Source organism: Pseudochaenichthys georgianus, chromosome 11, assembly GCF_902827115.2.
Source record: "Pseudochaenichthys georgianus chromosome 11, fPseGeo1.2, whole genome shotgun sequence".
Lineage (NCBI taxonomy): Eukaryota > Metazoa > Chordata > Actinopteri > Perciformes > Channichthyidae > Pseudochaenichthys > Pseudochaenichthys georgianus.
This window is the reverse complement of record NC_047513.1, coordinates 19,627,823-19,640,305: the sequence shown is the minus strand read 5'-3', so window position 1 is coordinate 19,640,305 and position 12,483 is coordinate 19,627,823. Positions and strand designations below refer to the sequence as shown.

General features: G+C 41.0%; 1 protein-coding gene across 1 annotated transcript; it reads right to left on the bottom strand.

Annotated features, from left to right (window-relative positions):
- Positions 1 to 3,547: 3,547 nt before the first annotated feature.
- Positions 3,548 to 11,966, bottom strand: rbm24a (RNA binding motif protein 24a). The gene is made up of 4 exons (XM_034094608.2): positions 11,514 to 11,966; positions 10,226 to 10,349; positions 9,800 to 9,854; positions 3,548 to 4,331 (listed from the first exon to the last, which is right to left on the bottom strand). Exons 1-4 carry the CDS (start codon positions 11,679 to 11,681, stop codon positions 3,980 to 3,982), a joined length of 699 nt encoding a protein of 232 aa, XP_033950499.1. The 5' UTR covers positions 11,682 to 11,966; the 3' UTR covers positions 3,548 to 3,979.
- Between the last annotated feature and the right edge of the window lie 517 nt (positions 11,967 to 12,483).

The following is a 12,483-nucleotide window of genomic DNA, read 5'->3' as shown; positions in this document are numbered from 1 at the left end:
GTCAACAGGTGGACTTGTATTTTTTTTTTTTATAGCAGACATTTTGAATTTTCTTTCAAAAGCACAGGTGAAAGTAATAACAGTTATAGCTGCATTCCACTTGCCAGTATGTACCAAATGTCCTGGTTTGGTGCATGTTGGCTCTCTGGGACAATTAGGGAAAGTCATGATGCTAAGGTTATTAAATTCACCTGAGCTTTATGATATGTCAAAATGTCCACAGTTTTAATTTCCAAGATCAACCAGGTTCAAAGGAGTACTCAACTGATTAATGATTGCAAGTTCTGTGATTATTGATAGCAATGTAAAGAAAATGGTCCGTGGGTGCAGCAGAGGCCAATATGTGTTTGACTCAAAGACACAAGTAGCATTCTGCATAACATATCCATCCCTAAACCCTAAAATGTTGACTATGTGGGGGGTGATAAACGTTAGTTCAATGCAGGAAATACATAATTTATAAAAGTATGATACAGTGAGACCAATAATTAAGATATTTCAGAGCTTCTTAATTTCTCAATGAGGAATTTCTACATTTGTAATTAAACCCAAAGTTTGTTTTAAAACTGATACAACTTCTGATTATTCTTATTATTGGTGTATAACAGACAGGTAATGCTTTTAATCTGACTATTTACTATTCGTTAACAAAGACTCTAGTTACAAGGTATAAATAAAAGATAGTTAGAACGTAGGGCTGACTTTAGTAAACTGATCCTGGGTGCCACGTCAAAGTCTTATCAAAACGTCATCACAGCTCTGCATCATCAGTTAAATAAAGTAACAGCTTTAATTGTTATCATGGTGTCAGATGCTATGATAGCACCTGTTTTTACCCATAAGGCTTTGTTGTGACCATGCTGTGTCATGATCACCCCACTATAGTTTTAGGTTTCACCAAGGCCCAAAATACTCCCTGGAGCCGAGTGGCAGAGACACAGCAGCAAACATGACTTATTGATTAGAGGATGAATCATTCATAGTCTTTAGACTTTATTACGTGTCAGAGGTATCCAAACTTTGGGTGTGACTGGGAGTGTTTAAAATGACGTCTTCTCAAAATGGTTTCCCAGTGACGGGGAGCGGAGCAGTTTGTCACCTCACAGATTTTGTTCAGAGAAAGACTTACAGCTCAAGACAGACAATCTTTCTCTTTTGTCGATTATAAACTGTGCTCTATCTTAAAAGTCGGATAACGACTAGCATGATGGCTCAAAGGCAACAGGGCTGTGACAACACCACTGTCGTGAAAAAAGGGGGGGGGAATGGCATTTTGAAATTAAAAAGAAATTAAAAATGAATGAAATAAATATGAAATTACCCAGCTATCTGTAAGGGGAAAAAAGATGAACTAACATTTCATAGCGTAGAGTGCTATGATTTCCCCTTTTTTGTGCATATTGTTTATATTTTTGCACAAATGATATCTAAAGTATTTAATTTCACAATTATTTTATATTGAACATAGCAGGCACAAAGGCAATATATTCATTATGCTCATGAGGGTGTGTAAGGCAGACTGAAAGGCTACATTGGAGGAGGATCACACAAATGTAAAAGATCAAACACTTCCTGCACAAAAAGATCTTCATATTCATTCAAATAACCTGTCATGCGAGATGAAATGCACTCTTCATGAAAATAAATGTCACCAAGCTTTTTAAATATAGATCATTTTATTCCAATTTTAAGTAAATGGTGTTGAAATTCTGCAGTAAAGGTATTAATATCAACATGACCTTTGCATTTAAATACACTTTACATGCCTTCATCCAGTGACAATGAGAAGCATCCTAAAAAAGTTTTTTTGTCATTTATTTTTCATATTTCCCTTGTAAGAAATAGTTCAAGTATAAAAATTCCCGACAGTGTAAAATAGCCCATCTGATGAATATTAAGCAAAAGAAGCACAGCTAATGAACCCTTGACAACGACTATACATTCTAGTGGAGAAAGCAGCATTTTCGCTTGTTTTTTGTGAAAGTTATTATTATTTATTCCTCTCATCTAAACACAGAAGAGTACAATCTCCATGCAAACAGGCCTGCATTTAAATAAAGTTCCTTCCCTACAAAAAGGCGTTAAGCTAATGTCATGTTCTAAAGAATCAAAAAGATTAAAAAAATAAAAGTACAGTGAACATAACAGTATCTTAAATAACTCCTACATTGACATTTTTGGTTGAGTATGTTAATAATAATTATAATAATATAACTAAAACTAATCAATAACTTATATATGCCTTGAGATGAGTACATAATAATACAGTACCGCCACTAAGTCTCTACTCTCAGAGCGTCAACATCGTCAACCCTCAAAAATAAATATCTTAAATAGTAGATTTATCTTTTTTTTGTGTTTTTTTCCTCATAAATAGCAGTACAAATGTAAGGCACACAGACCGACATTACGTCAAAGAGTCCTCTTCACCCCACCTGGTGATCTCGACAGACATGAGGCAGGCCAGTTGTCGAGTAGCTTTGGTGAAAGTGTGTGTGAGTGTGTACCTGACACCAGACTACAGCAGCACAGAGGTGGAAGTGCTGACAGCTGCATGACTGAGGGGGGGTGGGGGGGCTCTGCTGTGGGGCACTGCGTTGGGTGGAGGTTTGTGAAGTAGGTTCCCAAATGGGCCCAGCCGGGGATTAAAATGTGACAGCTCAACAAACGAGCACAAGTGATGCGTTCTTTCCAGAGTGATCCGTCTGTGTGGCGCTGGAGCAGCGCTGTCCTCCCCCACCACCAGCTGCTCTCTCTCTCCCTCTCTCCCTCTCTCCCTCTCTCCCTCTCTCCCTCTCTCTCTCTCTCTCTCGCTCCATCCCAGAGGCCGAGAGAAACACAACTGTGCTGCCTTTGTCTTTGACTGCTATTGGTGCAACTCTGGATGCATGTGTCTGTGTACGTGTGAGTGAAACATGTGGAAAAGCGACAGGTTTAGTGTTTCTCATTGTCTGAAGCCGTTTTCAACCTCCCTCCTTTTGTCAGTGCGTTTGCTTTGTTTGCCAAGTCCCCCTTTAGTCCAAGAATCAAGTCAGAGTTGATGACATTTTCAGTTTTTTTGTTGCTTTTCTTTGTTTTTTGTCTCCTGGTGATTTGTTTGCTTTGCATAGGTCAAGAGGTCGAGACACAGAGTAAAAAAAAGGGACATTCAGCATCAGGAAGATAAAAAGGTAGTTCATCAAATAAGTGTGACACAATAAGTTAGGACTCCTCGACTTCCTGACAGAGGTCACATTATAATAGCCAACATGTTGGAAACGGTTCCATTTCCCTGATTATCAGAAAATATTAACTCCTAAAAATGCACTTGATATGACAAAAAGAACAAGAAGAGCCCCCAATGTGTAATAATAACAATAATAAATATATATGTTATGAGGGCATAAAATAACCGAAAACACTTGTGGTAAAACCACAAATGAAAAATAATAGACCTAAACTAACATTAAAGACAGCAATAGGACTTAAAGGCTTAGTTCAACACCTATACCAACCACAGGGATTAGTTCCTGCTTCTCTTCTAGAAATAATTACTCTACTACAATGATAATAGTAATGATAATAGTAATAACAACAACAATAATAGTAAATCACTTTCCATTATGTGTTCTGCAACTTTTTTTCATTTTCTCGTTTTTTGGTTGAAGCACAGCAAGTTGGAAGGTTACTGTAAAAGGTTCCCACCTCACCATCACCACCACCACCATCATCATCATCATCATCATCATCATCATCATCATCATCATCATCATCATCATCATCATCATCATCATCATCATCATCATCATCATCATCACTACCACCACCATCATCACCACCACCATCATCACCTTTTTAAAGCAACTCTGCCTACGAGTCGCTGACACGCCCGCCCTTAAGGCCAATCCCTCTTCCTTTTCCTTCGCCGCTCCTCCTGACCAATCAGCTGTGGCCGGGGGCGGGGCTCCTCGCTCTGCATGTCCAGTGGTTGCAGTAGCTGCTATTGCATGCGGTCGGCTTGCAGCTGCTGAGGCTGGTATTGCCCGAAGGCGGCGGCAACAGCGGCGGCTGAGCCCGGGGCGGCGGTGGCCAGAGGCTGCTGTACTGCGTAGCCGTACCCCGCGGTAGCCATGTAGCCTGCGGCGGCGGGGGAGGCGGCGTAGGGATACTGCTCATATGCAGCGGCTGCAGCAGCACTGGCTGCGGCGGCAGAATACTGAGCGTAGGCCGCTCCAGTGTAGTCGATGTAGGGAGAGGAAGCGTTGGATGGTGCACTGGCTGTAGGCTGCACATGAGGGATGACCATACTAGGCTGTACGAAGGCCTGAGGGTACATATAGTGAGCCGGGATGCTGTGAAACAAACACACATATGAAAGGTTAGATTGATTCACACAGAGTTGATTGCACCTAAAACCCAAACCCAACTCCATCACACTGCGGCCAAGCGCCCGCCCACCACCCAGCCCCAGTCCAATCCACCAGTCAAGAACACCAAGGAAATGCCTGCTAGTAGGGATTAGAACAATATAGGGTTGCCAAAATAGAAATCTCTCTGTGAAAAGAAGACTGGCAAGGAAAACTGTGGCTCACTCAGAAACTCAAAGAGTGGTATGATTACATTTCGAGGTCATTAGGAAATTGGGAAAAGGTTTTTAGATATTTCCTGTTTGGTCAGTGTTTAGTTTGTGAAGGCAGAGCTACAGAGAGGCAGGGGGAGGTGAGATGAAAATGAGAAGAAAGAAAAAAAGTTTGAGGTCTGTAACCTGCAGCTCCGTCACATGTGGATTTGGCTCTGGAGGGGGGGGTGGGGGGGGGCGGCTTACAGTGCCGGGGGCAGGGGGTGCGGACAGAGGAGATGAGCCCAGGGAAGCATTGTGAAAATGTCACTGCCACTTTGACAGCTGGACAGTTCTCAAAAAGGGACGCTGCTGGCCATTTCCCCCTCCGTGTCGGGACAAAGAGGTTGCAGGGGGAGCCGGGACTAGGCTCCGCACCCAGAGGGATGTTTCGATTAAATAAACAATTATGAACAATGAGCACATTCTGTCCTCCATGACATAGCCTTATCCCACCCCCCATACTCTATAAGGCCTGGAAACTCAGTTGGACAGCGAGCATGAGGGGAGCTTTGGAAATGTACACTAATGGATCAGAGAAGTCTCGACTTTTGACTGTAGGTGGAATAATGTGATTTTCAGTTTGTGGTGACCTGGAAAACCCTCTCCTTCCCCTTTAGAGACACAATTGGAGTCAAATTCAATTTCCCTTTCATTCAAATTAAACGAGAAGCATCAGGCTGGACAGAAACACATTTGAGATGTGTTTCTCGATTTGAGTTTAAAAGAAGATGGATCAAAACATCTGTTGAAAGAAAGTCCAAGACAACCAAATATAATCATTCGAGTCTGCATAAATGAACATCAGGTGGAAAGAAGGCAAGGAGGTGCAGCAAATGTTAAAGGTGGAAAGGCAGGATCTATCGTGGCAACCCTATTGTGAGCACTCCATTATCCAATCCAACCCACATCTCAACCCAAAACAGTGCACCAGGAGAAAAACAGGAAAAACAAAACAACAGCAAGACGTCAGAGAGGAAGAAATATGTAAAAATAGTCCACCTCCACTAGACCGATTACAGGCACAACGACAAGGGCACTGCACAATCACTCCACGGAAAGACACAGAAGGAAAAGGGAGGAATAAACTGAGTAAATGGGTATGTAGTGGTTTGGTGTGTCTGTCAGTAAAGGTCAAAGATCAACATAAGCACATAGATTGGACCCAGTATTGGACCCATTATCTTTAAAGGCCAGTCACAAAGTAACTGCATTGAAAGGTTTAGTGTTTTTTTCAGACTATCTCCAATTTGAAAAGCCTCCGAAAAAACATTTGAATCATCAAACCCTCCTTTGAAATCACACTAATGAAACTCAGCAGGTTTCCAGAAGGATTTCCAGGTCTCCCTTGAAAAAGAGATCTATGATCTCAATGGGACCAATCTGGTTAAATAAAGGTTTGAAATGAAATGAAATGAATTTCTTAAACTAGGGACGCAATCGAACTCCTAATCCTCACACAGAGGGACATTTCCTGCCTATTATCTGAAGTCAAAAGTGAAATCAGTGAATTTCTCCCCGCCAGCAGACAGGGAGGAAGCTCTTTATACTGGAGGTATATGAGACACTGTCTGAAGGGCCATTAGCCAATATGTATAAAAAGCTAACATTAGCCTGATTGGAAAAACACTAATACACATAGCAACAGCAACTCTAATGAATACGCAAACACTGTCACATGACTCTGTCTGGGTTTTCTCACACAAAATCTATGCACAGGTTTAACACAACTACTTACAAAATGAGAACCCTTAAACTTTATTTACAAATCAGATTTAATGTGGTGGACCGCCGATGGACTGTGAGGATAATTCAAATGTCAGGTTCTGGTATTTCTTTTATGCTGTGCTTGCAGATCTGTCACTTTATAATCATTTTTGTTTAACCATCTATTGTATTACCTTATTTAGTAGGTAGCTAATTAGTTGATTTAATCCACATGTCTGTAAAGCTGAGTTAGGGTAAATACTGCAATAACACCAGTTTAGATTTGTTACCAGACATCTGAAACAGACAAGTTGATGAAATAATCTTAGTCAATTTAGACCAAAACCAACTATTTATCCAATGATCAACTAACAGGCAGGGGCTATCATAGAAGAGCCTATAGACTGCTGGTCATTTATTCTAGAGGCTGGAGACTACATCGGCCATTACTATGAATTGCATTGTGGGTAATGCCTGGTTTAAAAACAAAATAAAAACGAGTGGAATAAAACATATATTTCTTGTTCTACTGCACTCATTGTTATACTGTTGATTAGACTGTTTGCTTAAACTTTGAACCCTTCAGTGTTACTCATACTCATCTCTACTGCTCTCAAAATGCATGTACTAACTCAGCACATTTTTGGATTGTATCTCTGCTGTTGTTGTCAGATGTTCTGGTATACTAAGAGACATAAACAAGTACACACACTTAGCATAAGCAGAGGTTTTGCTCATGGGAAGCAAAGCTCTGGCTGACCCATCTAATGGGCCCAACTCATAACAAATACCCACGTTTCCCAGGCAGTAGTCCTGAAGTAAGGAAGTATATGGCTGCTTTGTGAAGCCATGCTGGTGGATATGGGGTTACGACTTCTGTGTGTGTTTGTGTGTGTGTGTGTGTGTGTCTTTACTGGAATGTCATGTTCACACAACCCAGATGTCATTAAAGTTCAAGGCTAAATAAAGGATCTCTGCCATCGTGCATGGTGTCTGCAGAGGGCGGGTCAAACGTACACTGAGGTGAGAGGATCTAATGTGTGTGATTTTGCACTATGAAAGTGTTCGAGGTCTGCAGCACACACACCTGTCTCGCTTCGACAGAGTTAGACTTTTGATATTATGACTGAGACAGATGGACCTGGTGTCTAGTTTCTCTTCACAAGTGCAGCCAGACTTTAGTCATAATCCACACTTAGAAAGCTACTTGGATCATACATTGAGAGAGTTTTGTAAGAGCAGAAACGCACCTTTTGTTGTTTTAGTTTATTAGCAGTTTGAGGATGTGAGACAGACAGCGATTAGCTACAGCTAGCAATTATCTGCTTGTGTCATATTTTCTTACAGTTAGTCTTTTAGAAGCCTTATTTACCTTCACATTAGGCAGATTGTTACTTATTAGCAATATGATGTCTTTGAATATTTCTATTTTAGAAGATGTATGTATAAAATGGAAGATTGTTTGTATTTTAAAAACTAAATCCGGCAAAGATTACATTTTGAGGGTGCAGTTTATTGGTATGGGAACTTTGTAGCTGACTTTGTAGTTTTCTCCACTTCAATCAATCTGTCTCTACAATGTGACCTTACATATTGATTTGCATTCTTATTTTGAACCAAGTCAATACTTTTTTTCAGCAAATAACTTCCTTACATGTGTTCAGAGCGTTTGCACTATGCACCTATTGTGACAGAGAGACAGAGGCTTCTGGTTCAATCTGATTATATGTGCATATGGAAAATTAAGCACAATAATGTGTCCCCAAAAACACCCGACCTGGCCCTATTTGAGTGGCCCCCTGCATTGCTATTAAATGACAGAGAGAGATGGTTCCTAACCAGACCCCCCCAACACACACACAGACAGAGCTTCATGCGACTGCAGCGTCAGCATTCAGGGCTTTGTGTGACACAATGGGTGCGCTTGTTTTCCTTAACACCACAAGCCCATGTGACGAAAGCTCGCTCCGATAGAATGAGGGAGCGAGAGAGATTTGTTTGTGTCACACTGGAGACTTTGGGACTATGTGGACGGACAAAGACACATACATTATACACATATTGCTATGACAAGAGCTCACATAATAACTGTTTTCATTCCCAAGACATCCACATTTCTGATGGTGCTACGTTACCACAAGTCTTGTATGTGTGGTGTAGAGAATAGAAAAGACAAAGAGATACAGAGACAGGAAGGAAAACAAAAGAGTTGGAATGAATTGACCAGCGGTAATAAAAAGGAGACAGTTTCATAGGGGACTTGTTGCTGCTGCTACGTTGTGTTAATGTGAGAAACTGCTAGTAACACCAGGAAGATGCTAAAGTCACACACAAGCAGTGATGGGTTTGGTTATTTTGAGGGGAAATATGTGAGGTATGGGAGTAAGGAGGTGTTTAGGGAGAGCAATAAAAAACACACAGAAAAATTCACCACTCACTCCAACAAGACAGCCAGAAGAACACATTAAACATCCAGTTAAACAAAACAGGTGAACCACAAGCTAAAAGCAAAAAAAAATCTCATCCTTGGCAAAGATAACACGCTTCCACAAAACAAGAAAAAAGATCACCCCAAAATCAATCCAGCTCCTTTTTTTTTTTTCATTAAAGTGAGAAAGCACACGGTTTAGCTAACAACACCACTTCATAACCGCACACAAAGCTCTAAGTTCTATTCAAATAAAATAAAAAAATCAGGTCAAAACCCACATACATGCATCTATAATCACCATTTTGAGAGCTTTTTTGTGTGTTTGAGTCTAGAGGTAATTCCTTTCTCTGATCTGTGATTATTGCAGAACTATTCCACAAACCAGCACAGTTAGCTTAACCGAGAGTGAGCCTGTCGGACCAGAGAAAGATAGATAACATTGAGTCAGGCTGGAAGCTTCCATCATTGTCCACTCAGCAAACACACACACACACACACACACACACACACACACACACACACACACACACACACACACACACACACACACACACACACACACACACACACACACACACACACACACACACACACACACACACACACACACACACACACACACACACACACACACACACACACAGGAGGCCAATGGGATGATATCATATCAGCTCTCTCACACACAGGCACACATGCACATGTACACACACACACACACACACACACACACACACACACACACACACACACACACACACACACACACACACACACACACACACACACACACACACACACACACACATTCAACAGGCTAACCTAGAAAAGGCAGTTTGACTGGCTGTTTAGTGGACAGTGACAAAGGTTCAACATCTTGTCCACCTAAAATTATCAGCTGTTAAATATTTGGGGGGAAAAAGATAAAAGTATAAAAAACAGACTGATAGTAACAATCATCACACATTAAACTGAGAAAATGTCAAATTACAACATGTTTGAATCATTTAGTACCTAAATATTCAATGTGTACAACCCTCTCAAATAAACGTAGACTCAGTACTTACCCATAAGGCCTTTGAATGAACGCAGGGTGAATTTGGGGAACACCAAAGGTAAAACCTGCAAAACAGAGAAAATACAATTAAAAAGTAAAGACGACAGCATTAATCTCTTGAATACTTGGTTTAAAAAACATTGTCACAACATGTTCTAACATTGATTGCAAGCACCTTAAAAACAAACAACCCTGAGGAGGAACTCAAAAAGGACTGACTTGATTTTGCCAATAAAACTAACGTCTGATGCCTAATAAAATATATGTTCAACAAAGACATGCTGATTAAATGTCGGATTTACTGATCGGGAATATATGATATTTAGAGACTACATCTGCACGTCTGACTGCACATTTTTGAAGAAAGACACCCCATTCCTGGGCTTTTGAGGATGTTTCTTGTGTGTTTTATTGCTCCTCATTTGTCTGTCCTTACCTTGCTGCATCACCCGAGGCTTGGCCCCCAGGTAGGCCAGGTTGACGTTGGCCTTCCTGCCGTCAATGATGGGGTTGGGGTCCTTACAGGCCCGGTCTGCAGCCGAGCGGTCCGCCATCGTCACCTGACGGAGCAGTCAAAAACACAGAGCATGAGAAAGATGAGGAGAATTCAAAGCTGTGTGTAATTTGCTTCATTTTCCTACTGATTGAGCAAAAGCTATAACTTCATAGTTGGACAACATCTCTTTGTGTGTGCATGCCTTTCTGTGTATTTCTCTGGTCATTATTAACAGTAGCAAGTATTTGGCAGCACACACTTCCCTGTACTTCATATGTATGTGTTAAAACTATCAACAGTGTAAAGGAGCCAGGATGGTGGACTGACTGAACATGGCTCCCTTACTGCTCTCATTACAGACTCTATTGCTCTGCTCACAGCCCCAATAGCCGGCATCTGGATTTTATATTTTGTATCATGTTTTCATTGTAAAGCACTGTTTTTGAAAGCTGCTCTGCTAATACGGTATAAATATGGTAATGCTACAACAATAAAGAGGAAATGTGGGGAAAGTTGGGGATAATACATCTCAGTTGAAGATAGTAAGGTTAGTTTCTTCATACAATAGATATTTGTGCATATCAAGGGTGACTGTGCAACTTGGTACATCCGCTTGAATATGAGCCAAACTTCAAATGGATTACTTTATAGTCTTTAAAGAGGCCAAATAAGTTAGGGTACCTCCTGGCAGCCTTTAACATATATGTTTTAGCATCTGTTAAACATAAATGTATACATGAATGAACTAAAAAAGAGGTATTTTGAAACACTGTCTGAGTTAGCAGTTTAACATTGCGTCTGAATGTGTTTTGTCTATCGATTTTTATGACAAGGGGGGAGTCAAATATTTTAGTTTTAAACAGATTTGAGATAATGAAACAGTGTCACGGGGTCAGAAAACTTAAAAACATCATCATGAGGTTTTTCTTCAGCCACCAGAGCTGTCAGTGTGGGAGCAGTTCACTTTAAAAACGTGCCAGGGCGCATACCAACGCGCAACAAGTCGGTGGTGCAAGATTGCAACTGACGACTTTAGGCACTGTTATCACAACATAAACACCCCATGACTGCAGATAAGATAATGTTAGTCATGATGTTGTGACAGACAGAGACAGCCGCGCACTTAAGACGCGTAAAGTCAGTACTTTTCCCACATGCGTAAAACTTTTGTTGTGTTCAGTTGAGTTTAAAAAGCGATATACTTGTTATTAAAAAGAGTGATACTTACGAATCCATATCCCCTGGACTTGCCGGTCTGCCGGTCCGTTATGACCACCGCTTCTTCAATCTCACCAAACACCTCAAAATATTTCCTGAGACTTGTATCCGTGGTGTGGTAGGGTAGACCCCCGACAAAAATCTTTGTGTAGGTCGTGTCCTTTTGCGTGGAGTGCATCGTTAGTGCAAATACAATAAATATTAGCAATATAAAAAAAGAAAAGTGCAATGTCTCCTTATCAGTTTGGATGAAGAGAGAGAAAAGAGAGAACAGCTGGCTCTGTTACTTTTTTTCAGAAGAGAAAACACAACAACAATTAAGCCTAGAGGTAGATGTATCTTCCGACAGTTAAGAGGAGAGTTATATGGAGCGGATTGTCCCACAGAGACCATCAGGTGTTTCCAGCTCTTCTTGGTAACTCTGCTGTCTAACTAAATAGGTTTGGGACCCATTCCTAAAAGCGCTGTTGCTAACTCCACCCAGCTCTCTGTCCATCTCTGCCCGCCCACAAGCGCGCAAACAGCTGGGAAACCTGCACAGCGTGAAACACTGGAGCTCCTTCACAAAAAAAGAGATCCTCCTACTAGAATCACGTTTAATTAACCATCAGGGGCAAACAAAACCTGATTCCACTGATAAGATGTTGGGGACAAAGAGTAGCAGGAGCTTAAAAAATAACTCATTGTTTAAAAAAGGGATTATTTGTGCGATTTGCACATCCTTACACTGTCAATATTTGTTGATTTGGGGGTTTTATGGGGTAAAACCAGACTTGCACTTTTCCTTAGAATAGTTCTGTCTTGATTTTCATTAGACTTGCATGGATTAGCCCCCCTGAAAAAACAGCTGATTAGGGTCTTGACACAGCTCAGGGACAGACACATCACAGCAGCAAAAGCAGACAGACAGGTGCAGTTTAAGCACTTGTGGGGGGTGGACAGAGTTTTGCCAAGTTTATGTGCCAATGCAGACAGAAATA